Source organism: Morchella importuna (assembly GCF_003444635.1).
Source record: "Morchella importuna strain M04M26 chromosome Unknown Morimp01GS023, whole genome shotgun sequence".
Taxonomy (NCBI): Eukaryota; Fungi; Ascomycota; class Pezizomycetes; order Pezizales; family Morchellaceae; genus Morchella; species Morchella importuna.
The window spans coordinates 257766-284853 of NW_025763420.1; the positions used below are offsets into that span (position 1 = coordinate 257766).

At 44.9% G+C, this 27088-nt stretch overlaps 5 protein-coding genes across 5 annotated transcripts; 3 read left to right on the forward strand and 2 right to left on the reverse strand.

Annotated features, from left to right (window-relative positions):
* Positions 1 to 9135: 9135 nt before the first annotated feature.
* LAJ45_07285 (uncharacterized protein) lies at positions 9136 to 10047 on the reverse strand (the record flags this gene model as incomplete). Its single annotated transcript, XM_046116843.1, has 1 exon — positions 9136 to 10047. The coding sequence occupies one exon, from the start codon at positions 10045 to 10047 to the stop codon at positions 9136 to 9138; it is 912 nt and encodes a 303-aa protein (XP_045969878.1).
* A 1413-nt stretch (positions 10048 to 11460) lies between these two features.
* LAJ45_07286 (uncharacterized protein) lies at positions 11461 to 12775 on the reverse strand (the record flags this gene model as incomplete). Its single annotated transcript, XM_046116844.1, has 2 exons — positions 11461 to 12562; positions 12630 to 12775. The coding sequence occupies 2 exons, from the start codon at positions 12773 to 12775 to the stop codon at positions 11461 to 11463; spliced, it is 1248 nt and encodes a 415-aa protein (XP_045969879.1).
* A 2770-nt stretch (positions 12776 to 15545) lies between these two features.
* LAJ45_07287 (uncharacterized protein) lies at positions 15546 to 17767 on the forward strand (the record flags this gene model as incomplete). The annotated part of the gene is made up of 4 exons (XM_046116845.1): positions 15546 to 15888; positions 15952 to 16246; positions 16300 to 17284; positions 17336 to 17767. The coding sequence occupies 4 exons, from the start codon at positions 15546 to 15548 to the stop codon at positions 17765 to 17767; spliced, it is 2055 nt and encodes a 684-aa protein (XP_045969880.1).
* Positions 17768 to 20608: 2841 nt separating this feature from the next.
* Positions 20609 to 22171, forward strand: LAJ45_07288 (uncharacterized protein; the record flags this gene model as incomplete). Its single annotated transcript, XM_046116846.1, has 6 exons — positions 20609 to 21017; positions 21080 to 21133; positions 21200 to 21271; positions 21328 to 21369; positions 21421 to 22052; positions 22109 to 22171. 6 exons carry the CDS (start codon positions 20609 to 20611, stop codon positions 22169 to 22171), a joined length of 1272 nt encoding a protein of 423 aa, XP_045969881.1.
* A 2914-nt stretch (positions 22172 to 25085) lies between these two features.
* Positions 25086 to 26387, forward strand: LAJ45_07289 (uncharacterized protein; the record flags this gene model as incomplete). The annotated part of the gene is made up of 2 exons (XM_046116847.1): positions 25086 to 25143; positions 25201 to 26387. 2 exons carry the CDS (start codon positions 25086 to 25088, stop codon positions 26385 to 26387), a joined length of 1245 nt encoding a protein of 414 aa, XP_045969882.1.
* Positions 26388 to 27088: the final 701 nt, after the last annotated feature.

Here is a 27088-nt window from a genome sequence, read left to right on the forward strand (position 1 = left end):
ATGTATATACCTACCCCTAGGCACGTGTTACTATACAGTGATCTTCGATCCGGAATTAATGTGTAATATGTACATCATCCTCCGGCCTCAATCCTATGACCTGCATGTAGGAGTCTCTCAGCTGTCAAAATGATATATAATGGTAGTACTAAAATCATTGAAAGTTAATACGTACCTATATATATAGGGAGTCAATTGACTTTAATTAAGCGGGATTGGATTATGTTATTAATAACCTCATGATCATGATCAATGATCATATGGGTTATTGTGGCTGCCGTTATATTAGCTAATGTCTTTGGAGAGCCTCTATTTTCAGGGCCACTTTTATCTGCGCATGCTCGACCAAACCCGGGGGAGGGGGGGGCAAGTTGTGGCGGTAATTGGATTTTTACTCCAGCCACTGGAAAAGACAGGCGCGGCCGCGCGCGGTCTAGATCTCTTATGATAGAAGCCTCTAGTTACATACTCCATGGCTCCGGTCCGCCGGCCGTATATGAAGCGCGCGTGTCGGCTTTAATTAGTATTGACCTATGTACATTGTACCCGCCCTATGTTAACTGAATGCCATTACTGTTAACTGCCTTACGCTAGCTAGAGAAAGGGATTGGCTGAATATTGGTGAACCCCGCCATTTATCAGTGTCTTGATAATATACCTAGCTATCAATATATCCCTTGAACCGTCACCAAAGTGCTGACCCACCAAAAAAAGGCAAATTTGGTGTGGCTAACAGATCTTCTTATCGTTCTTATCAAATAATAGATCTTCCATACAAATTCAACCCCTATATCACCGTGTCAGCAATTGACGTGGTTTAGGGATAAGCCTTGTTCACCCTATATAAGCTATCATATCCGCCGACAAGGAGCCGGTACACCCATGCAATAATTGCTTCGTTAGTTGTAAGTGAAGACTACCTGATTGGCAATACAAGTCGTGAAGGAAGCCCCGCATGATTCACTGATCTAGCTAGGTAGTCACATGCGACAAAATAATGCGGAAGGAATCAATTCTCAACAATATTTGCCTTGCGTTTCCTTGTTGGCAGCCAACTTGTAGTATGCTTGGGTGCTTGAAAGACTTCTCTTGCTTCTGGGGCTTTACAATGCATATGTATGGTAGGGTTTGGTGGTCGTAACATGTGGTAACTAGGACCTAAACCCTGTTTTTAGATCCTGTTTCTATAATAATTATCTCTCACACTGTATGTATGTACTCGTCTACTAGGGGTATGCCAACTCGCGACCGCGAGTTATTGGATTATGGGTATCAAATAATTATGGAAGGCCTTCGATGGGGGCCTTCGGCCCCCCCATTCCACCTCCTCTGTTTAATTCTCCCTCTAGAATTATGAGAGGCCTTCGGCCCCGTCCTCCTCCTCTCGAGTGTTCAGTACTTTGATGTGTCATGCTTACTAAACACCCATGTCGGTGTCGACCAATCAGACCGCAACGAATTAAGAAAAAGTGTATTCTAGTACATAGTAGAATTCATAGCGTTTGTGAACACGACCGCTATTGCATGCCATACAAAAAGGTTGTCTTGGCTATTTTTTGTGTGTATGTAATGCCAGTTGTGTTCACAAACGCTGTGAAAAAACGAGTACAGACTTTGATCAATTGGGCTACATGAGCAAGTTCTATAACACTACATGTAGGCTCAGATTACTTTCACACACATAGTGTGATTCTTTGGATAATAACCTACCTAGGAAGCTCGAGCCCGGCATTCTTCCAAAAAAGGTGATTTCCACTGCAGCCGCCAGATAGCCTATTTAGGCTATCTTTCGAGAATTATACTAGGGTGTAGCGAAAAGTGTGTTCACCGCAACATTCACTTATCAGATTCTGATCACTTACCCTCAACACCCGGTACATACTATGAGTTGAGAACGCTTTCTGGGCCTAGTATTATGAGACTTTCCGTAAGTGTGTCTAGGGAATTTTTTTTGTTTTATCGTGCCGTTCAGCTCATGCTCAGCTCTGTGCTACCATTATCTTGTCGAGGTGCTGCTATCCTTTGCATGCCTCTTTGAGTTACTATCGCCGAATTTGATTGGCTTTCCGCAGCTGTCAACCGTTTAACAATTCGGAAAAGAAAAGAAAGTTACTGTCGTTCACGGGCTGCGGTATTGACGGGCACTGGGTGTTGAAGCCAAAAAAGAGACAGCCAAGACAACTTTTGCCTGCGGTCCGTCAACACCCAGTGTCCGCTAATACCCCGTGAACGATAGTACCCGATGAGTGCCGTGCACGGGCCAGGTGGCACTACTATCTAGCACTAAAGGAAACGTATTTGGTACAATTGAGACAGGGGGCGAAGGAGGAAACGTAGCCTAGATCGATTGTATGCTTCGTCCGTTTCGTCTCTCTATCCTCCTGTCTCGTGCCCAGCCAAACCCCTTGGCGCCAAGGTTCGTACCTCACGCAGCTTCTAAGTACTCACCCGATTATTGACCAATCAGAAGAAGGCTGGGCACGAGACAGTCTATCCTCATGCAATATAGATTTGTCTCGTCTAGAGTATGTTAATCATCGATTGTGGTTCTACGTATGCTCTGCGAGGCCGGCCAGTCGCGCGCCGTAGCCGCTCGCTCGCCGTTTCCCTTAGTAGTTTTTAATACAGATTGAGGAGTTGGGATATAGTCCTCCTGGGTTTAGAAAACATAGCCTTACTTGCCTATTGCCAAGAAAAGCGGGGAGCGGTCACGACGGCTAGCTAGGACTTAACCGCGCCAGACTTTCCCACACATCATAACCAATTCCATAAACAAGCAACTTACATTACCTAAACAAGTATCTAGAATTAAACTTTCAAAAGGGTCCCCTAAAAAGGCCATCCGGATTGCTCAAGTAGGTAATCAATATAAGGGTTCTCAGATCGCATTGTATACATATGTGTGAAAGATTGGCATGTCTAAGTTTTATAAAAACGGCTGTAACAGTTCTTTTCATACCATATGTATGCAGTGTCATGGGCTTGAAAGTGATTACCTAAGGCAATCCGGAAGGGCCTTATTTGGAAATTTTAATTTCGAATACTTATCTGCAATCAGTTTGAGGTATGTACCGGGTGTTGAGGGTAAGTGATCAGAATCTGATAAGTGAATGTTGCGGTGAATACATGTATTTGTCTTATCATATTCTGATCACTACATGTAGTACTTTTCGCTACACCCTAGTACTCTAGGTACTATTGTAATGTTAAGAACCATGTACCAGAAAATACCAGTAACAAAGTCAAGGATTACTTTTATGAGCAGCGCCGTTCTTCTATATAAATTGACTTTGGTAACAGTATTTAGTAGTGTGTGAAAGTTGCGATCAATTGAGTTTTATGGAAATACAAAAAGATGTGTCCGTTATGAAAGCACTAATATTTAACTATTTTGCTCTCAAACGAGCTTAGTATATGTATATATTCATCCAGTAATTGGTAAGCTCTAGCCGAAGCGGAGCCCTTACCCTGGCCCAAATCATCGGGTAGTCTATTACGCCGAATCGATCTGATTGACTGACGAGCGAGGAACCCTAATCCACATAGCAACCAGCCCGCCCCACCAAAATCTAAAATTGAAAAAAACTTAAATGTCTATAATATAATGAATTCAATTGAACTATTCAACATAGAGCTGAAGAGACCTGGAGGTGTGGAGGGCGGTGGACGAGGTGGAAGAAGAGGAGGAAGGCCTAGGAGGACAAGTTGGTGGAGGTAGGCCGGCCGGGGGAGAGGAGGTGGAGGGGAAGGTGGCCAGGGTGGTCCCCCGCGGGGGGGGGGGGGGGTGGGGGGAGCAGTGGCCGGAAGCTGGAGGGAGCTGGAGCGGGAGGGGGGGTGGAGGCAGAGAGGTAAAAGGCCCAATATTATACTTACAACAATTCGCGGTCGCGAGCACTTGGCACACACCTAGTATATACATGCATATCTCATTCCTTCGCCGATTTTCACCAGGTACATACCCCGCACCCTCACCACTTATTCATATTTCTCGTCTTCCTAAGCAATTAACACCTTGGTAATATGCAAATTAAACACCAGCACAATATTCAGCCAGTTTATTATACCGGAGAGAGGGCTCGAACTTGTAGGTAATATCTCAGCTCCACAATCCAAGCTAGCTTATGCTCTCGGCCAGGCTCGAGCCAGCTCACTAGCATCCACTCCGATTTCAACGAATGGGTGTTAGTATTTGGCAGCGAAGACAAAAGTGGTGGGGCGAGATAGGAGGGGGGCTCATGGGTAATCGTGGGGCCGGGGGGCTCGTGGTGGATCGAACATGTACCATGGTTAGACCTCCTGTCTTCTCTCTCCTGTCTCCTCTGTTCTCGTCATCAACTCTTGTTCATACTTTCATCAAGTTACGTCTATTAATGAAAGTATCAACTCTCAACTTAATTACAATCACTCTCTATGCTGACCTTGACAGTTCTTTTGGCACGGTAGAGGCCTGGTGAGTTTTACGGCTCAGATCACCCCAAACAGGAAACTATAGTAGCCAGCTGCAGACACTAGCGCTTCAAAAAATTAGACTCAAGTGCGTATATGTAGTCGTGCTAGCCTTCTAGAACTTGTAGTTGGTATTATTACATATAGGTTCATGTAGTGTTCGGTCTCTATGATGCTTTATATACATTTAGTTGTGCCGGCTCTGATATGTACCAGTTAATTAAGAATATACAAAACAATACATTAGCATAATGATATAAGCTTAATTGAATGGAGTTTAAATTTCTCAATTAGATGTTTCTTTACACATGACTATAGATAGGTACTGCCAAATGTTAATCCAATGATACAAGGGCTTAGTAGTACCTTGAAGCTAGCAGCTGATCTTGTCGTCACGGCCGAACTCATGTCTCGACCACGAATACATACAGTATTCGTATGCAGTACGTATATAGAGAGATAGTTAGCGATCATGTGCCATGGCCATGGGTCATGTCTCAATTAAGCTGAGACCGGCCGATCAGCCTACCATGAAGATTTTTTTCTTCCACTGCAAGACCTAAAGGGTATGTAGCCATGTGTCCGTTTGGAGCACAGTGCTGCCATTGTTGGCCGTGCTCGTCATCCCTCAGTCAGCTGGAGAGGCCCGCCCTGTAACACAATACTAGTAGTTAGATCTGTATGGAAGATTTATTATCTGATGAGAGATTATGAGAGGTAAGAGGATCTGTTGGCAAAGTCACACAAAATTCATTTTCTCGCGGGACGGGTGGAAAAAGGGGGGGGGGGGTGGCAGATCAGCACTTCTCCCAGACGAAGAAACGTTTGTTGCTATGTCTCGACTATGAGTAGGCTTATCTCGAGCTGTCACCACAATGGTGGTCATTTTATGTAGTTAAGGGCTATAGCCTTACTAACGTATTCTATCTAGTAGTCTAGACTAATCTATAGTTTATTTTACTTTCACTATGGCTCTAATTTGAGGTCCTAAGCTTAATGGGTAGAAGACGCAGTTTAGAAGATTGGGTTACACGGATCGCGTAGTCCGAACTCGAGCGAGCTATCGACACATATTAGGGTATCTTGACCCTTAAGAAACACCAGACTACTCTAGCTGTAGTCGTACCTACGCTATCAGTCTCTCATCTTGAAGCCACCAGGCCGAATTGTAATAGAAGCTGTTAACCACATTCAGTAAAAATATGATAGTTTGATCTATGCAACTAGTGAATCCCTTCGTCTGTTCCCGGTCTTCACGGCCTCTCAGCTTTGAAGCGGCGCCGTGATCAACCAAAATCTAACTAGGATTGTTTAAAGCACTACTCGATTGAGGATTTCTGCATGACGAGAGGAGACAATTTTGCACCGCCGACAGTCGCGTGGGTTTTGTGTAGTGAGCCACGGGTAACGGGTTGCCACAAGTCCTGAAAACAGACGAAGGGATAAGCAGGCGGCGTGAGGGTATTACTGAAACCAGCGTTCAATCTACCATCGTTCCTGAGTGTGGTTAATAACAGCTGCCATTTCAATTCGACCTGACGGTTTGAAGGATAAAGGGGGGTGGGGGGAATATAATATTGGATATATATACTCAAGTACCTCTATACCTAACTATGGTTATTTCATGCGCACAAATTTAGGTACCTACAGTTACTGATCTATGATCGAGCATCGAATTCCCCCCAAAAACCTAAGCAGTTCCTCAACTGCAAGCACCACTTATCACACAGGTTTTGTGAAACTTGAATGGTGTATATATATTTTATGTTCTATCTGATCAGAGTCAGAAAGCGTGAAATATACTGTTGACTCTAGTTATTCAAAGTTCTAAAGTGTGGCAGGACCTTCAGTTTGGATAAATCCACATAAACCATGATTGCTGCAAAACAAAAATATGGAAGGATTCTTATACTTTCATTGGGCTTATTCGGCCATACAAATCCTGTTTTTAAACCTGCCCAGATATATCGGCCAGAATGGACCATGTACCGCAGAATCTCAGGAATAACGAATCGGACTGGGCTGGAATACCACTTATTGTTTGGTCAAAACGACTAAAATTTATGCTTTGCAATTGGGTATGTCAGATAAAGGCTCAAGAAGCATTTGACCAATCCGAAGCCCAATATTCCAGTCCAGTTCGATTCGTTATCCCTGAGGTTTTGCGGTATTAACATGCAGTTTACTTGTACTCGTTTACCAGTGCACGAAAAAAAAATGCAAGTGACGGAGACAGGGATGATTGTATGAGAGATCACCACTCCATACTTGCCCTGAGTGGCTGCATTTTCTGGTTCTTTTCGTGGTAAACGAGTACCGGGTGCATACATACCCTTGTGTCAATCATCAAATGGGGTGCATTGGAATTTAAATGGCCGGTCGCGTGCCCATGGTCGACTCAGGCACTGCCGTTCACGGGGCATTGGTATTGGCGAATTGCAGGTAAAAGTTGGCTTGGCTGTCTCTTTTTTGCCCTGTCCGCCATCCGCCAATACCCCGTGAATGACCCTTAATTCACTTGCCTGACTACCCCTTACCTCACTGCTGCAACATAACATGATGAGGCGAGCCTCGCATGGAAGCCACAGAACCAACATGATACTTGGCAAAGTTGGCAGATTTAACAGCATAAGGATAGGTATATTGACCAGCGCAGCCCATCAGCGAGCGCGGCCCATCAGCGAGCGTTGCCCGCTATTTTGCCCGCTACCCCCAAAATGCATCGGTTGCTACCCACCAAATTTTGGTGAACGCTCGCTGATGGGCAGCGCTGGTCTATATATACTCTATAAATTGGCTTTCAAACCCCTTGCATACCCTAGAATAAGTAGCTTTAATATGGTTTCCCTCGAAAGCCCCTCACTCGAATAGTTAATGTCAAGAAGAAGAAGGGAAACAAGGGAAGGGAGGAAGCGGGGAAGGAAGGGCCCGCCAGATCCTTACCAGTAATATTATTAGTTTTCGGGAGGGATGGCGGATCAGCTCAGTGATACACATCATACACAGCCACCCCTATCATTTAAGTCTCAACTCCGTTTCAGTATCCAGCTGTCCCTCCACAACGTCAAACTGACCGCTGAACCTCCACTTATGAGATTCCTGTGATTGAGCACTCGCTGGGGACGGGGTGGTTTCGTGCGTATCTTCCCATAAATCATATCAGTCAGGCTAATACTTGATAAGAGTTCATTCCTCCGGCCATATTCATACAAAAGGATGTCATGGCTGTGATTCTCTTTGAACCCTTTGGCGTTCTTGTGCCATCTGGAGATACGGAGGTTGTCAAACAAGCCGAAGTTGGCCCCATGCCTGATAATTGAACGAAACAGTGGTTACAAAACACCCAACCGGAATCCCAAACTACTATGTAAGTTTTAGGGGTGGCCCGCGCTTCGGATCCTTGGGGTTCACTAGAGACCCATCGGGCACTGTTTTTGGCCAAATAACCTACCTTCGCCATGCATGCAGTTGTTTTGATTCCGATCGTCTACATATATTATAGCGTATCGACAGTGATATAACTTGGCTAGACTGCAAGGACGAAGTCTTGTCGTTGACATACTTCGCTCGATGGGGTTTGAAATTCCTCAGACCAAGACTGTGGTAGTTAACTGTACTCCAATAAAGCTAACAATATTGGATATATCGGGTGGAGAGTGGTTGAGCAACGAGGATTCCAGACCGATTCAATGTCTCTGGCTGGCCAGCCTAGCCTGCTGCTCCACGAAGCGAAACTTGCCCGGGCGCGGTGAGTTTGAGCATAGAGTATATGTTGCGTCTGCGACAGATACTAATCTACGGTCTAATTATGTTAGTGTATCCACTCGATCAGATCGCTAACAACCGGCTTAAACCATATACATATAACATATATATATATCAGGGGCACCAAAAAATACTCTACTGGAGACTCCAGCCGTTGTTGGGTCCGCGGGTCAACATAGGTGTTCGCCATAGAATTTGGGGAAACCAGGAATTGCAATCAAAGTGGACACATATACATGTACCTGTATTTAGGTATCGGAGAAGGACCCTTATATTTAAATAAGCGCCAAGAATAGCCAAGATATCTGGGATCAGTCATACGGCCATATGGGTTTAGTATCTGTAGCCTCGTGGACAAGAACACGGAGTCACATTAATTGTTGGGCGCGTACAAACGTACAACGTTGTGTGAAATTTAGTAACTCCATGTACATACATAGAACTGTCATCATGAACATACATGATCATTATGACTGTGGACAAGAGGACAAATTGAATTCATATTATACAGTTATTATCTGCTCAAGAATTATGATCAGCTGGTGATGCATGTTCCAGAAGTTTACTACGCACATATAATATTCACCGACCATTAAGGTGCGCACTGATCATGAATAATAAAACTTTGCACCTTAAATATAGTCTAAACTTTTAAAATAACGATAATAAACATAAAAGGAGTAAAAATGAAATTTATACACTACGCGTAGTGTGCCAGCTAACCCAAGTATCTAATTAAGAGATTTAAATGAAAGGTATTGGAAAGAATTAACAATTGAAAGGAATAAGACTGTGTGTAATTGTAAAGATAGTATTATCAAGGAAAAGTGGGTTAAGACCACATATCATCAATAGACTGAAAAACAATCAACCCTCATGAGCAAAGCATCAGCTATATATATAGCGGCGTCGCTATATTACTAGCTAGTCGCATTCGGATTCAGAATCGCAATCATCTATTCCAGAATCGTAGTCTTCATCGCCGAACTTTTCCCCAAACATATCTTCGGCATTGATATCATATGGGCCCCAAGGCGGCCTTGCTGGCCCCTTCGCTCTTGTACCAGGATTCGTGATATACGACATTGCACCCTCAATCGTATCCGAAATAAGATAACCACACTCGAAATCTATGGAAAAGCCATAAACCGACCCGTCAACTGCAAGTGCGAATAGTGTGTCCGTACTATGTTGCCAGATAAAATGCGACCGAGGTTCGTGCTTCACCCTATACCCTTCCCACATTTGGTAGGAATAGAAGTTATCTTCGGAGTTGTTCTCTTCATCGATGTCGACCTCCTGTACCTCGTAATCGGCTTCAGGTAATTTAGTAACCAACATGTAGTTCCAACGCTCGTCATTACTGGATATTCTGTTCGTGCTGTTGGTTTCAGGCGCAGCTGCAGAACCTTGATGATCTTCCTTGAACCTGGTCAGACCCTGATCGGCCCCACACCCGGTCGAAGCGGCATCAATATAATATTGTGTTGGGGGTACGGGTATTTGATGGCCTGTTGGCACATCTGCCGGAATTGATCCAGCTTCATGCGTAGTAATACTTCGAATTCGCTCATGACCAGGACAAGTATGGAAGGATAGAAGACCGCGTGTAAAGCTTGGATAAATGTGTTTATGACATAAATGTGTCGGACAGAGTTTGTACGCGTAGGAAAGAGATCGGCCTAGCGAAAAGAAGAGTCGGAGAATAAGCCGGACCGCAAAAATCAAAAGTAAGATAATTTGATCTGGTGAGCTAATGTCGAGCTTGAGATTTGAAAGCACATCTTTGTAGGGGTAGACCTGCAATTGCAAGGAGTAGGGGCAGCTATTAGCCATGAGTTGGGCTCCATGTATATATAGATGTTGTGAATATCTTGCTTTAAGAGCGTACCCATTGCAGAATATATATACTGAAGTTCAATGAGAACAGGTATGATAAATATATAGCCAACTAGATGTGCGGAAGCCGTGCATCGGAAATACAGGTCACAATTAACTTTCTACCCCTGACTGCGGAGACTGGACTGTACGTGCTGTGACCTGCCGCCACGTACTTGATAGCGGCTATTGAGCTTGCCGCACCATGCGCCCATATGTGTAACACTTAATGCGTATCGGCGCGTAAATCGGTTGGGGGGGGTTGCGTTACTGCATAGACGTATTACATAACCTTTGGAGTGTGTGCAGGTACATGTACTTACATGTATAATGTATATACATACATGTACATATAAGTACATACACACATACAAGTACATACAAGTACATATATATATTATCTTGGACTCGCGCGGCCGGTCTAAGCCGCCCAAAGAATTATAGCGAGTGATTACATGACCGGTGCTAATTTACAATTAAGGCGCGCACTTAATTGTTGTTTTTCCCTGGACGATTTTAGTAGCTGAGCTTTATATACCATTACATAAAAGTAGTGTAGGCTTATATAATTATGTAGTCGTTTTATCGACGAAAATATATTTATAGGCCGTAATAGGCCCGGGAAATAAATTTAGTATATACATGTATATGTATCATCCTTGAGATCCTTCTCAAGTTAACCACATGTACTACAAGTACATATGTATGTTCGTAGTGGTCTCACTCAATTTCTCTACTGCATACCATGGGCTGCGTGTTCATTGCCCGTCTAGTTGTCTGGGGTGTCAACAGTAATGTATACATATGTTCCCCAAAACCTCATGCAACCGAAGCAAATCAAACGTCATTACATGTACATATATATGATCGATCATGATGCATGGGGAAACAACATTGTTAATAACCCAAAAATACATAGTACTTTAGCTATGTACATTTATAACTGTATGTAATCAACCTATGACTACGTATACATGTGCATACATAAACTGAAACCTCCTCGTTAAAGAGAATAAAAAAACTGTCCGAACACATATTGACTGCAATTAACATCATCCTTGGGTATTAAACTACTCACAAGCCTTTAAAGAAAACATATCGGAAATAATATAACTTAAACTTTGAAATAAACACAGAAAATTAAAATATCGTGACATTCAACCTTTGACGCTTCTTCCATATATATGGGCATACTTCGCACAGCCGGAGGCGCTGGGGGGCTACCGATTATTGTTATATCTGGAGAATAGGTGGTCGAATTGATTGATCTCATTTCCCTTTTTCTGGGTTGTTTGCTCCTCTTAGCTTTGAGTCGGACCCGAACTAGTCTCGAATTCACTTTCAACTGCATGCATCTGTATTCAACGACTTCTAGACCGGTTGATCCGAGGGAGTGGACTGTTCTTGAACTTTAATGTCTTGTAGGGTATGGGTAGAGCCCGAATCTCTTGGTGTTTCGTAGGGCCTAAGCGTTATGCCTTCGCTATCTTGTTTCCAAACAGCTCCTTTCTTGGCTTCGATGGCAGAGGCTAAAAAGAGACAGCCGAGACAGCCAGGTTTTGGTGTTAATATTTTATGTTTCCGACCATTTTTACAGTGCGCGCCGGTATTAAACTTCCAATAACCGGATCCATCGGGGCATTTTGTGCAGTCGACAGTCATTTGGTTGTACCCAATAAGTTTGGTGCAATGGGCCCATTTGACATCGATGGTAATTGAATTGAAATGACCTCCTTCTCCATCACGAAAGTGGTTTTGCATCACCAAGAATCCCCATAGCTCGGCACATCCTCCCATATGGTAGACCTTGCTAGCGGGTCGAACAAGCTTCAGTTTGAATAACTCCAGTGTCTTTTGCTTCACCGAGTCCTTCGGGGCCCTTCCGATCTCAATCCCGACCCTCTCAGGCTCGCACGGCGGCTTAATTAAAAAGGAGTCTCTTGGGAACGGACAATTCTCAGCGGAAATGCCTGAAAAGTTTGAGCTTGTAACCACTTGGTTCCATCTGGCAGCTACCAATTTCTCATTCAAAGCGCTGGTCAGGGGACTACTCGGGAGGTTGACGCATTTACCAGTGCTGACTACTGCGACGTAACCGTTCCAGTCGCCGGAATCGATAGGACTCTTCCAGGTAAACGTGAAAAAAGGAGGAGTGAACTGGACGCGTTTGAGTTCCGTGCGTGTTTTACCGTGTTGGTCATTCGTAATAACTTTTACACCGCGGAAGTTCCTCGAAATCGTGTCTGCCCATTTTGCTAGGAAGGTAGCGGCTGAATATCCATACCCAGTAATAGTTCCTCCTTCGGGGTCGTAAGGTGGAATTATAAAATTGACAACTGCCGCTAGTGCGCACCAGCTAGAATGTATCTCCAGGACCGTGCCGTGTAAGACTATTTCTGTGGTCTCGATCTCGGGTTTGTACTCGTTTTGGTCGTTAAGGGGTGCCTCAAATGGGTATGATTTGCCTTCAGCACTATTCCAAAAGATCAGATTGAATATCCCGTAAGAGAGTTTGCAGACATATCAATCCTTACAAGTACTTAAGGTAATTATTCCATAGCTTTTTAAGAACCAAGTCCCCATCTTTATTATTTAATGTCACCTCCCTTAGAAGACACATTATCTGCTCCAAACCCCAATCAGCCACATCGGTAAAAAATGAAGGCCCTTTAGGTATTTCCGGCATGATTGCTGCTAATGGTATAGAAATTCAGAGGTGTGTAATATTGTAGGATTTAGGTATATTGAAGCTGAGGACTTTTAAATTATATATTAGTTAGATATATATATATATATATATATATATAATACCTAGAGAATATATATACTACTACCTTATGAAGCCCTTCAACTACATCCTCTCTAACAATTCGAGAAACTAGACATGTAGTTGTGCATGTTTGTTAGTAACCGGGCCAGCTCTAGGTACGTGTTTAAGGGACATCATACGTGTATATAGTACGTGAACTCCGGAATGATAGATCTGCAGTTTCGGTCCTGGGATCGACTCGATCCAGGGGGTATTTTCTTCAATTCTCTGCATTGAATTGCACTACCCCTGAGTACGACGCAAGTAATCGTACAAATTATGTTTTCAAAAGCGCTGCCGGAGAATTCACAGTAGAACCGAAACCTAGGGCACATAACACATGTCCCAAAATTTCATATCATATCGTCATATGTTCGGTTTAAAACCCAATTCTCTGACCTAAAGATGTCTGTAAAGTACCTCAGTACCGCTGCCTTGTGTCCTGCATGAAAACTCGGTGAAGGGGAGACGTATGTGGGGTGGGCCATGTATGCAAAACTACGATCAGATGCATATGTAGCTTAACTGCGTAAACGTGTGAAAGTTAATTAGATGGCCGATCACGAGCATGAACGGTGCTGAGTACTACATGAGCCCCGACTAGATTACGTTGTTGATCAGGTTGGTGTTACATCGCATCTGTTTGGTTCTTTATTTCCATTATATAAGCCTACTTGTTTGGTATATCTTACGGTACATGTGCTTACATGTACCACGTAATGCGCACGCGTAGGCCTTGAGCAAACTGGCTATGGACGGACCCCACCCATCGACGGCGTAAATCGGCCCACTCATATAAGACATTATCCAACCTCAGCTTGGGCGTAGAGGAAGCTCAAAAGCGTTGAATTATGGGTAAAAGAAATATGTTAATATAAAAAAACTACACTCTGGTCTGTGGATGAATAGGTATATGTACATGTAGAATAAAAGTGTGTGTACGTACATGTACCGGGCTATATGCTTATACCGCCGAGAGCCGGAGCGAATCGATACATGTATCTAAAAGACATACACCGTTCATGTGTACTACGTATTCCGGTGTTGGTATTAATCTAATAGCATCGTGCGCGCCCTGAAGACATTAATTAATAATGATGCCTCTCTTCTCGCATTTATCTCTTATGATTAAACCCGCGCAGAAGCCCCTAGCTTTTGTGAGCACAAGTAAAACTAGAGCAAAATCAGATACGAGATCGATTGATTCAGATCATAATAAGGTGCTTTTATAGGCAATTAGATGGGCTAGTTACTTCTCTAGCCAGCACTATTTCTATCCACCTAGAGGTTCATCATATTCCTTCGTCCGTGCCCTATTTTCACACTAGTTAACCGAGTTTATATTCAAAATACTGACTGCTACAGGGAGTGCGTATCCTCTAGGAGATCTGTTGAAAAAGCGGCCACAAATTGTGATTTTGAGCCTAAAGAGGTTTGCGGGGTGATGGAATTGCCCGAACAGCTTAATTTTTACTATCTTGAAAATGAACCGAGGGATGGTACATATCACAATCTCTCTGCCGACAGCATTTAAATCCGAGCGAGCCAAGACTGTAGAATGATTAGATCCATAGACCATGGCCAACGTTTATCATTAACTGTAAGCCAAAATGGTCCACAATTGATCAATACCTAATCATATATATCGAGCTGGTTAAGTACTCTAAATCCCATGTTTGTTTACCCTTCAGAGGTATGCGCGGGTACAACTACAGATATTAGAGACCCCAGAAACGCAATATTATCTTCATGTAGCTACGTAGCCTTACCATACCCCGACAGTTCCGGCCCTTTGTTTTGTGCGTGCTGGCTCGTATGAAACAACACCAAGCCAAATTGGTCCGCCAAGCAAAAGGCATAGCCACGAGTGATTATTTGTGAAATTATGTAAGCACCATATCCGAATTCGAAACCACTTGGCCCGCCAATGTCCCCCAACTTCAATTGCGCTGGATGCATCCAGCCAAGAAGATAGGGTTTGGAGCCGAATCGGATGGGTGGGTTGTGGTGTAATGCCACGAACCATCACCCAAGAACCCAGATGTATAACTGGTATGTCTGGAACCATCTCTAGTGAACTATGGTTTCATTATGGAGTTGAAGCCATAAGGAGAAAACTTTTATTTCCTTTGTTTTTTATAGCTATAAATAGAGAGAGAGGACGGAATAACAAAAGGTGTCTTATCATGTCCCTTACACGCACCCACCTTAACATTATCTACATGTACTTTGGTTACACACAATTTACTGCCAAATCCAAACCCAGCTTACCTCCCTAGCGTAACTTTCACTAGGCTACACACTTATGAAAATGTAGATAATCTTACCGGGCTGGGAGGTTGATGTAGTGTAGGTACAGCTTACCCTCAAAAGAACCAAGTAACGGAAACAGGAATTATTTGTATGAGAGAACGACGCCACTCCATACAAATTATCCTTGCCTTGGGCAACTGGTTCTTACGCTGGTAAGTGTGTACAAAGTCTCTGCAGATCTATTTCCTCATTATGTGTAGGAGGCCTTAATGTTGGATGCCTAAACAGGTTGCACCACCCGATTCGTAACCGCCGGACTCTCCATATCTACATTGTAACATCTCGCTACCAACCCTCCAGCTTCCTATCCGTCTACTATCACACAACAAGAGAGATGGAAAACCCACCGGCTTATAGCGAGAGATCCTTTCTCATCAACAACGAGCATAAAGCCAACAGACCACCATCATCAATCATTTTCTCTGACGATGGATTATATCCAGACCTAACACCAAACCTGAATGAATGGGCAGGACACCGTCACCCAAAAAGAAGGATTATAGTCAGGAAGACCGAAAGTAGGGATTGGACAACATACCCAGGTCCCATCATACAAATCTGTAGCTTGGCAGCATTCTTCTACTTTCTTCTATTCTGTGGGGTGCTTTCTCTCTGCTTGGTGGTGGGGTTGCGCCCACGTGCAGATCCCCCGTATGTGAGAAAAGTTGCTATCATTGGTACGTAATTAGCTTGTCTATCTTTTTTCGGCACGATACTAATTACTTTGGGAGGGTGAACAGGCGCCGGGCCGGCAGGTGCATCTGCAGCCTATAATATCCGCAAATATGCCCGCCATCATGGGATCTTAGTCGATATAACAATCTTCGAGAAAGATTCCCATATCGGCGGTCGTTCCACACGCCATATTAGTCTCAGCGGTGAAGACGGCGACACCGTCCAGATTTCTGCCACTGGCTTCCATGAATCTAATCAGAATCTCGTCCAAATCACTAAAGAAGTAGGGTTGAAACCTGTTTGGCTCGATGGACGTGTGGACACCGATTTATCTGGTCGTAGTGGGGAACGGTGGGGAGTGTACGTTTCAGCTCGCCCGTACTAGTTTGTCCCTGGCGCTAATAAAGATGTAGCTTCGATGGTAACTCGATAGTCTTTCGTCAAGCCCATCCTACAAACTTCTTAACTGGCTGGTGGTGGAGTTTCAAGCTATTCTACTTCTACGGGTATTCTCCACGGTATACTAGAGACACTGCACAAGATACACTCTCCAAGTTTAGCCGCGTCTACACCAGCTTCTTCCCGTTCGAGTCCCTCCCAGAGCTTGTCAAGGATCTTGAACTTGAAGAAGAAATTACCTCTACTGGCTCTCAACTACTCACTGCGCATGGCGTCAGCGACGCTTTTCAGAGAGAGCTTGTCAACGCCTGGGCGCGTCGTGACTTTGCCCAAAACCTCGGAACCATGAGTGGCCTTGCAGCCGTGACAGCGTTTGACGACGGTGGCGATATGACTGTACAAGGTGGTCATTGGAGTTTATTTGAAACCATGATTGATCGAAGTAATGTTGACCTTCGTCTCAACGCTGCAGTTTTCGGGCTGCGAAGGATGGATTGGGGTGGGTGGGTCGTTGCCAGTCAACCAGCACATGGTGATAACGACCCAGAGGATGGTGATTACACCGAGTTTGATTCGGTCATTCTTACGGCCCCGTGGCAGTTTTCGGAGCTGGACATCAAGGGAGAGCCTCTTGAGAATGTACCAGCTAATAGGGAGTATGCAGGACTACACATCACGTTGTTCAAGTCACCGAGGATGTTGTCAGGGGGATACTTTAACTACAATGGTGAAGTTCCGGAGACTTTACTTACTACGCTACGTGATTTTGAGTTCCAAGACATGAATAGTAAGACTGGTGTGGAAGGCGTGGGCTCAGTGGGATTTTACGAGATTAAGAGTGTGAAGCGGAGTGATCGGGTCGATATGATGGGCGTTGTCATTACAGAGTGGCTCTATAAACTGGTATCACCAGCAAAGATTGAAGACTCTACTATCAAGGCAATGCTTGGCGCTGGCGAAGATGAGGATGGGATTATCTCTTGGATTGATCGTCATGAGGTATATCATTCTTTCTACAATTTTATCATTAATAATTAACATAGATTGTAGTGGCCTGCGGCAATACCCTACGTATACCCCAAAACCCAAAGCACCCCTCTTCCACCGCTCAAACTTTCACCCAACTTCTATTACACCTCAGCTATCGAGTCACTTGGTAGTACCATGGAATTAAGTTCGTTAATGGGCGCAAATATCGCTACATTAGTAGTGAATGAATGGTGGAAGGAAGGGCGAGGGAAACGACCAGTCAGGAACTTCAACGAGCCAGCAGGGAAGAATTCACATGATACGCAAACATTGTGGCCAGAGACGGCTTATTCATGGGGACGAGGTGTCTATGAAGGAATATGGAGGGATGTTCTTCACAATTCTGGACAAGAGAAAGTTATGGAGTCCAAGGAGGCAGAGGTTCTGAACGAGTCTGAGGAGGTTGAGATTTCAACTGAGTCTGAGGAGCAGAAACAGGAGGCGGCTGAGTAGGGCGCCAAAATTTCAAGGGCGCCGGAGTTCCACGAACCACTAGAAATATTTCTTTTATAAAATGAGGGCATCCTTCGTGACCCGGTCTTTCTTACACACATATTTTATTTATTGTTCGGGTCAATTGACACCACACCTACTTTCTTTATCAGTCCACTGTTCGTTAACAAATTTTCTGTTAGCTTTGCTACAATCTCTATTGTGATTATAACCTTGGACACATTTTACTGGTCTTAATAAAAGTCTTCTTATCCAAAGTTGACGGGTGAATTCTCTCGAAACGCTCTCTTCGATAAGACCCGCCATATATGCTTCACCCAAAGAGTGCGGAACGGGATCTTCGGAGACCTTCTAATTGGCTTACTAGCCGGTCCGGATTCTGTAATCCTAAAGTATATAAATACATACATACTCGGGCGTTCATTAAATGGTCGGATATCGTTGCAACCAAATTCCTACTAAGAATTCCGACCATTTAATGCACGCATGAGTATACACTGAGTTATAAACGTCATCTGCAGCTGGTTCGCACTTGAAAATATTTTACTCGTGGGGGAGAGTGCCTGGTTTGCCAATCTGTCTGTCTGCCAACACTCTTAGTTTTAAGAAACAATAAGGAACAAGTTGTAATATAATAGAGAGAGGCCTTTAAGCTGTGGGGTATTTGTTTTTCGGTGTAACAGCGGTACGTACTAATCACAGCCCGCTTTTTAAATTCCACCGCCCAAATATTTAGGCGGTCGGTATTGTGGGGCCTGCTGTAACACCACAAAATTATCTTCCCTGCGTAACACACACCGTCGAGATCGCAATCATAGACTATAGTAGTAGTTCCTCCGTTATTGTTGATTGAGCAATAAAACGCTCGCTTTTGGTGCGTCAGCGAATATACTGCCCGCGGCCAAAGCCACAGTGATCAGAACTCGCTGTGTATGTTGACTTTCGGTGTTTTATTGATTCGTAGACTCAGGCTTCGTTGCGATTAGAGCCATCAATTTCAATGGCGATGTTCGATGATTGCCAACGCAATTGACCTAATGATGTAGAATATGTATTTAGTTGAGCGCGATAGGAGGAGGGAGGGAGGGAAGGCACCCAAACACACCCAGCTACAGGCGGCGTAGGGAAGAGAAATGCATTTTGGCGAGTAGATTAACACTCATGACAGAACAAAATATTAAATGTGGAAGTACGTGAACATTATCGGATGAACATCACTGCATACATATGACACGTCAGATCTAAGACGAATTGAAATATTGATTTCGCCCCACGCACTCAAAAAGTGGTCCGCACGTCACTTATGTAGTTTTGGTTCGCAATAATTTCGTGCGTAGGTATTTATTGTTTCATCTGTACGTTGAGCAGCAGAAAGTTTCGAATTCGATGCCTGGAGTTATTCCAAATATCTTCAGAGAGGCTGAGTGTGCCTGGGCTCTGTGACCTGGGCGAGGTAGGACCATGTGTTGGCAGGCGCCCACAAGCGCCGCCAACCTTTACGCGTCTCTCGTATTATTTTGTGAGACTTATGAAAAGTACATAAAGTATATGCTCATCTATCTAGATGCTATCATAATCAGAAATGTCGAGCCTTCTCGATTTTCATTTTATGCATTTCATGGATAGATTTATACCGTTTTTGCAAAGAAAAATGACGTTTTCAGCGTCATATACGCCCCATTCAATGATCGTATATATACATACATGTATGTACATGTATGTATATACATGTAACATACATGCACGTATGTGCGTTGTATATACGATGTACATATATGTATAATAAGAATAATGTGGTTTAGTATTTAAAACCTATGGGTTCAATAAACCGTAGCTCCCATACCTTATATCTAACCCAAAATATTAATTCTATACCAAGGTTGAGGAGGCCACAGTTGCCAGCAAAGCTAGGAGAATTTTGTTACATGTATATCTAACATTATGTATACTACATGTAGTCTGTATGTTCGACTCAAGCTTCGTTTATACCATCACTACGAAAACCCAAAAGACTCCTTTCAGGAGCTACTAGATCGTATTATGTAGACGAAATCTGAGTCCATAAAGTCAAGTCATCACCAAAGAGTACTGTGTTTGACTATAAATCTATATCGTGGGTGGGGTTCATCATTTTCGTTTTCGTTTTTGCTTGCAAACATAGAAAGATTGATGAAGATACATGCATATGTATGCATGCTTTCATATGACCCGTACACAGAGGATAGCTACGCAAATAAAGCGATGTAGACCAAGCTGCTGATCTGTCTGTCAGCTACATGTACATGTACATTTAATATTGAGTTACGAACACGTTTTCGCACTAGTAGTACGTAGTCCAAGCCTCCTTGCCGGCCATTTCTACTAAGGATCATACATTCATTATATGTGTCCTCGACGCTCGTCATATATAAATAACAAGTCATCCATCATGTTTCTATACACATGAGGTTGAAATAGTACTGAAGCTGCCTTCTGCTAATGAACTGACAAGATCTAGCGTTATACATTCTTCGCTGTCGTAACCTTCCAACGACAATAGGGCTCGGCAGTCCCCATGGCCACAATGCCGTGTATTCACTGCAAATCACTGGAGCTTATGGACCACCTTCTGATAAACAATCATAAGGCATCACTCGATCAATGCGGCCCCCTTTGAATATTAGGACTCAGAAAACGTAAACTTCAACGAACAGCACGTTCTTCTTACTCTCTCTTTTCCACCACCACCACCACCACCATCATCCTATCATCATCACCATCATCCCCACTATCATCACCATCATCACTGCAATCATCGCCACGATCATCTTTCTCCGCCCCCCCCCCCCCCCACCATCTACCATGCGTACACGCGCAACTTCCCTACAATCTGTCCAGCGGAAGCTACTGTATGCACCGCATTGCGCGTGTGAGAACCTTTGGAGGCATTCTCACATCGATGTGGGCCATAGTTATGGGCACAGCTTGTCTGAAAGGGACGAGAGAGTCGCAAATCGGTGCATGAGAATGTTTTTCTTTCTTCTGGAACATCCAGGGAATGCACCAGGAATGGAGATTGAGAATCTGAGCGGGGAGAAGATGCCCGTGACGAGGAAAAGGCGTGAATGCTTGGTGCCTCTGGCCGAAAAAGTGAATCATTCGCATACACTCTCTCCTGCTATGCAGACTTTGCATAGGCGAAGAAGATTCAACGCCGCCGCTGCTGCCACAAAGGGGCCTGCAACTAAGATCACCAGGGGTATTCTGTTGGGTGTGTATCAGCTATACCCGTCTTCCTACTCATGTTGCAGGACGCTGATATACGAATTACAGAAATTCCAAATTTCTTTTATGGTGAAACATTTGAAAAACCTCTGTTAAAACTGGGTAAGATACCCCATTATTCACACTTTGAGAGCGCTATCAGAATCAGACAAACTAACAAGCCATCAGAACCCGAAATCTCTTTGCCTGCCTCTGTTCCTCATCGCCGCTCCAATAGTTACTGTATTTCCGACAAACTGGGTAAAACCTATCCCACATCTTCCATAAGGTTATAGCTAATAGTTAAATCGTGTCAGCTCAACGTGCTGCTATTCATTTTACGAGTAATATTGACTCTCGTAAGCTACCGTTGGCCTTCGTTACATCCTACTGCTAACACGTACGCATAGAGGCGTCCCAGAAAGACGCTTCCAAATTTCGTTTTATCATCAGTCCCCCCTTGAACAATGGGAATATAAAGCTAGAGAAAGCCAAGTACAAGCACAAAGAGAGGGATTTTGCTATCGACTTAGTTTTACCGGACGTTAACAGGGATAGATCTTCTCCAAAGACTAAGAGGCACAGTAAATCCCATAAGGAAAATGTGCCTCCTTCATCCCTGGATGCCAAGGTGAAGCCGATTGTTCCTGCTACACCTGGCACCGATGGAGTCTCTGATTCCGGTAATATTCTTCCTGATGCACTATTTCAGGGCTCCCACTGGGAAATCTTCAAAGTATCCAAACGTAGCCCTAACCTGAAACCTCGTAACAGAGTTCTCTCGGAAATGGAACGGAGGATGGTGGAGGGTCCAAAAGAAACAGTTCGCCGATGGAAGAGCGAAGCAGCTAAGGAGACAAGATACATGCAAGAAATGAAGGCCACCGAGGAATTGGCAAAGAAGAATCGGGATTTTGAAGAATGGTCCAGAACCTGCTCCTCCATTGAAGAGAATATGTCCAAGTTTGCGGAGGAGTTGACGATCAGGAAAAATAAGGAGGCACGCCAGAAGAAAATCGATAGAGCCAAGGCAGATAAGATGGTAAGTTATTGCTCTTCCAGCCCGGCCAGTTTTGCGGAACTGACGGGACTCTATAGGAGAAGAAAGAAATTATTATCAGGGCCGAAGCTCTATCGGAAGATCAATACGCTGTGAGTTAATCCCTTTCCCACACAAACAACTTTCTTTCGTGCTAATACCATTATCATTCGTCAAAGGCGGGAAGAGACGCAGAAGATATTGCATATCATGATGCCCTTTGGAGCATCTATAGTTCTACCCTTCCTACTTTACCTCTCCCCCGTTGAGATAGGTGTATGATCTGAATTCGGTGGGTGGGTCCACATCCCCCTATAGATATATCCTCCTGTAGGTTCACAGCATCATTCCATTCTTTTTTCTTTTTTCTATTTGTATTAACTTGTCGCTTCCAGTTCTTCCTTCTAAGCTGAAGATCGTATTCATAAATATTTCTTCGTTGTCTGAATAGTTTAGCATTATCCGGAAAGATTTGTAACATGAGTTTCGTCTTTTTGTTGTTGTTTGGATGAATTGGTATTTTCCTGGGAATGGGGTGTTTATTTTTGTGGTATAGTAACGTTTTGAAGTAAGTCGGGCATTGGCCGGATCATTTCGTGTCATTGTGAATCTTTTGTAACTTTTTGACATAGAATCAGCGTTCGGATCATTTAGAACGTAGATACGTTCTAAGTTAGCTGAACACGCGACTCAATCAAATAAAGCATGGTTGGCCTAAGTTTTGCTATTATCTATCCTGATGATTAACGTCAGTACTGATGTTTGTGAGCTCACTAAGACAATCGAAACAAATATGACGGTGCCATCTGCGCGGTAGAACTACCAGACCACTTCAACTAATCCTACCACATTTACCGTTAGCCATCTATACTCATATAATCACGCCTACCCATCCTCCAATACTCTACCTCCCATCCACATCCACCAACCCCATTTCTTCACCACACATCACTACCAACAAACACAGCAAACAAACACCTCCAGTATGCCGCCCACCCGCCCAAAAAAATCGCCCCGCATCCGGCCCGCAAAACGCGAAACAGCCCGGGACCGCAAGAACAAAGCGGTAGCCACAAAGGCCCTCAACCGCGCCAAACGCAATGCGCAAATTGCTGCTCGTGACCAGCGTGATTTTGAACTTGGGATTGAGGCGGCGAGGGTCAATGGGGAGCTTTGGCGGTTCTTTGACAGGGCGGCAGGTGGTGGAAGTGGGGGCGATGAGGAACAGGGGAGGAGGAACAACAGGAGGGGGAGGGGAGGAGGAACAACAGGAGGGGGAGGGGGAGGGGGAGGAGGAGAAAGAGGAGGGGGGAGGATAGAAGGGAAGATGTTGATTTGGAGGCGAATATGGCGGATGCGGTGGTTACGGGGGGGGGGGGGAGGTTGTGATAAGGATAGGGGGAATCCAGAGGTATGACTTTGTAGGATTGTGTGACAGAATTTGTGCGACATGGTTGTGTGACATGGTTTGTGTGACATCGTTGCGCTGATTAATGGCATTGGCCGGCACGACACCGCGCCTGCCGCGCCCTCCACCCTGAGAATGCTTTCGCTGTATAATAGCAAAAACCACTTGGCTATCTTGATAATCAACTATCATCGCCGCGATTAATGACTGTCTTGTTGACTACATGTAGCTTTCAGAAAAAATGGCTTTAATCGTCTCCATAAGACCCAGTGACATACATTTTCGCCATATGATGTGATACACACCACCTTACTTACACCCACGACGTGACACATACCATTTTCCACTTTGTCCGAAAAGTGTGATTCCAATCATTTCCACTATAAACAACCGGCTAAGCCGGTTAGGCAGCCTGACCCGAGTGATACCCAGTGAACCTAGTGCTCTAACCAGATTAGGTTAGGCTCACGCTCTATGCGACTCTATTTCGACTTCAGGTCTTCGGTATTAACGTCCTGCATGTCGAGGTCATTCGCCCGGGTCTGATTAGCTATGAACCAGCCTTCTGGTGCTTTGGCTGAATAGCTACATACATGTAGCTACTACCCGGGTATTTTGACTCTCGGAAAATATTATATCTGTGGTATTATAGCGCTCGAGATCTCGAAATAATTAAGAGCGCCTTGTCTGTTTCTCGTAACGGTAGGAGCTGTGGGATTTACCCATCGGACGCAAATCACGATTCCCCGACCTAAATTAAGATTTCAGATACCTCTAGAGCTACCTCGGTGGATCGACGACGTACCTATTTTTCCGCGTGAGTGATCGATCAGGACCCAAGAAGGCTGAAGGTCAAGACCGACGGGACCCTGGTATCATCCCGTCTTTCCAGATTGCCGGCCACAGACCTGGGTTTCGCTCCGTTTCTCCAGATCATCGGCCACAGATACAGATCTACCCTGGTCGCGATGCATATGTTAATCTAATATAATTCCTGGAACGGCGGGTTCCCGCTTGAATGCCCAATCGGGATACACCCGACTTACTTCTGCCTATCAATTCCCTAACCCCCGGCCGGTCGAACTAATAACCGTTTATGATCTGGTGCGAGACCAACTTCGCCCCCCCCCCCCCCCCCACTGGCTATTGTAATCATATTGCAGATTGTTGTAATAATCGCGTATTTATTCGGCGGTTATTGGCACATGTTGACAGAAGCTGGGATATTTTCAGCTGCCTACACTGATTGATCAATCACAAATTAGTTGAACGCAGTAATACTCTTAGCCGAGGTATTAGGACTGAAAGGTAGACGCTGGCGTCTCCTTAAGCGCTTCACCAACAGCTTCACAGAGTATCACTCGCGCCACCTTCTCGTCTCCAAGATTCCCAAGAGATCTGAAAAGAGGATGCATCAAAGCCCCACGAAAGTATACCATCGTCCAAAGGTCCCTACACTCAATCATCGTATATCACTCGTCGGCGTTGCCAAGACTCTATAACCATACTCCACACGCTAAGGGTTAGGTGTTTGCGCAGAGCCGCAAGAAAATCCGCAACCTGCTTTACACCCGCATATCAGCACTATCAACACCGCCGCCGCCCAGAAAGCGCAATTGCACATCACAATGGCTGCTCCCACGCCTCCAAAAGCCGCTGAAGGCAATCCGGCCTTCAAGTATATGGGTACTGTACTCTCTCCTCACCACTGTAGACCTCTCCGCTAACATGGACCCACCACAGGCCTCCCCAACATCAAGGCCAAACTGCCTTCGCGAAACTGGCTCATCTTCTTCGGCATCACGGGAACCTTTGCCGCGATCGTATACCATGACCGCCGTGAGCAGAAACGGATCCAAGCACTGTGGTGTTCTCGTGTCTCCCACCTCGCCCTCGAGCCCCTCGGGCCGCTGGAGCTCCCCCGCAAGGTTACGGTCTACTTGAGTGCGCCCCCAGGAAGTGGAACAGATATCAGACCCTCACAGGAACACTACCGCGATTTTGTGAAGCCGATCTTTACGGCTGCAGCGCTGGACGTTGATTTTGTGGAGGGCCGCCGGATGGGTGAACTCCGGCACAAGGTTGCTGAGGGCGTGAGGAAGCAGAGACTGGGTGTCGATGGTGAAGACATCATCGAGGAAACTCGACGGAAAGGTGGGATCTCCCGAGTTGGCGCGGTTCAGGGCGAGGTCGTAGTGGGACGCCATGCCTGGAAGGAGTACATTCGGGGCCTGCATGAGGGGTGGTTGGGCCCGCTTGAGGCCCCGGAAGAACCCAAGGACGATGCGCAGCGGGCCGATGATAAGCCGCCTGTGGACCAGAATGAGCAGGTTCTTAAGATTGAGGATGTCATCGCCGATGCCGAGAAGCAGAAAGCAGAAGAGGACGAGAAGAAGAAGGAAGAGGACAAGAAACCTACAAAGCCCTCTGTCCCCCCATCCTATATTCTCCCTGCCGCCTACTCCTCCGCACAGCTCCCACCTGGTATTCCTACAACCTTTGATCCCGTCGGCGTCATCCCGCACCCGCATATTCTCGGCTTCCTCAACACGCCTATCCGGCTATACCGCTATGTCACACGGCGACAACTAGCAGATCAGTGTGGGCGCGAGGCCGCCGCTATTGCCCTCGGCGTGTACTCGCGGCCTTTCTACCATAGCCCCGACCCCAGTGCGACGATGAGCACTGAAGCCGATGTAGCAGCAGGTTTGGAGGCAGACAAGGAGTGTGGTGAGATTGAGGGGGAGCTGAAGGTTGAGGAGGGAGACTGGCCGAAGAAGTACTGGAAGGAGGAATCGCTGCAGGGAGTGTGGCAGGATAATATCAAGTTGGACGCCAGGGTGGCCGAGAGGATGAGGAAATTCTTTTGGCCGCCGAGGTTGGAGAGTGAGGATGGGATGAGAGAGGAGGGTATTGAGACTAAGGAGTAGGTAGATGTCTGTGGTTCTGTATATATACTAGCTGGCTTTGATGATTGTCGTAGATACTTACTCCCCTTAAAATGGTTGAAATTCGATGCTAAATAAAAATAATTCGAAATCCTGGCATTGTTGTACAACTTGTTTTATTCGATAAAACTTGGGATCTTCAACGGGGTATCTAGGTCTTCTAGATCCAATCCAAATATGAGATGCTATCTGTGCCCTGGATGAAATGGATCCACGATATTTTGTTTGTCCTAATGTCCTCCTATTAATCGTAAAAAGGTGAGCGCGAACGATGAAGCAGCCATTTACTTTTCCGCCCCCAGCCATAAAAGGATAGCATAAATCCCAAGTCGGGGGAGTAGTTAACTCCTCGAGAAATGAACTTTAAGACTCCAGTATCAGAGCTCTGAGTCAATTAAAGTTGAATAGCTACCAAAACCTCGATGGGAGAGAAATCATCCAAGTACAGTGCTGGGACCTATATTTATGAGCATATACCGGATTCGCCGTTCTACTTGTTTTGAGCTACCGAATTGTGAGCATCGTGTTCATAGTTCATCTTTTGGGGAGATAGGGAGCGTGTGTCGTAATGGCGACTGTACAGTGTTCTGTGCGAAAGAAACTAATACATATAATATTATATATCGAAGGGGTCTTACTAGTATACTATGATTGCTCTGTTTTTTTCTTATTCACACGTAGTA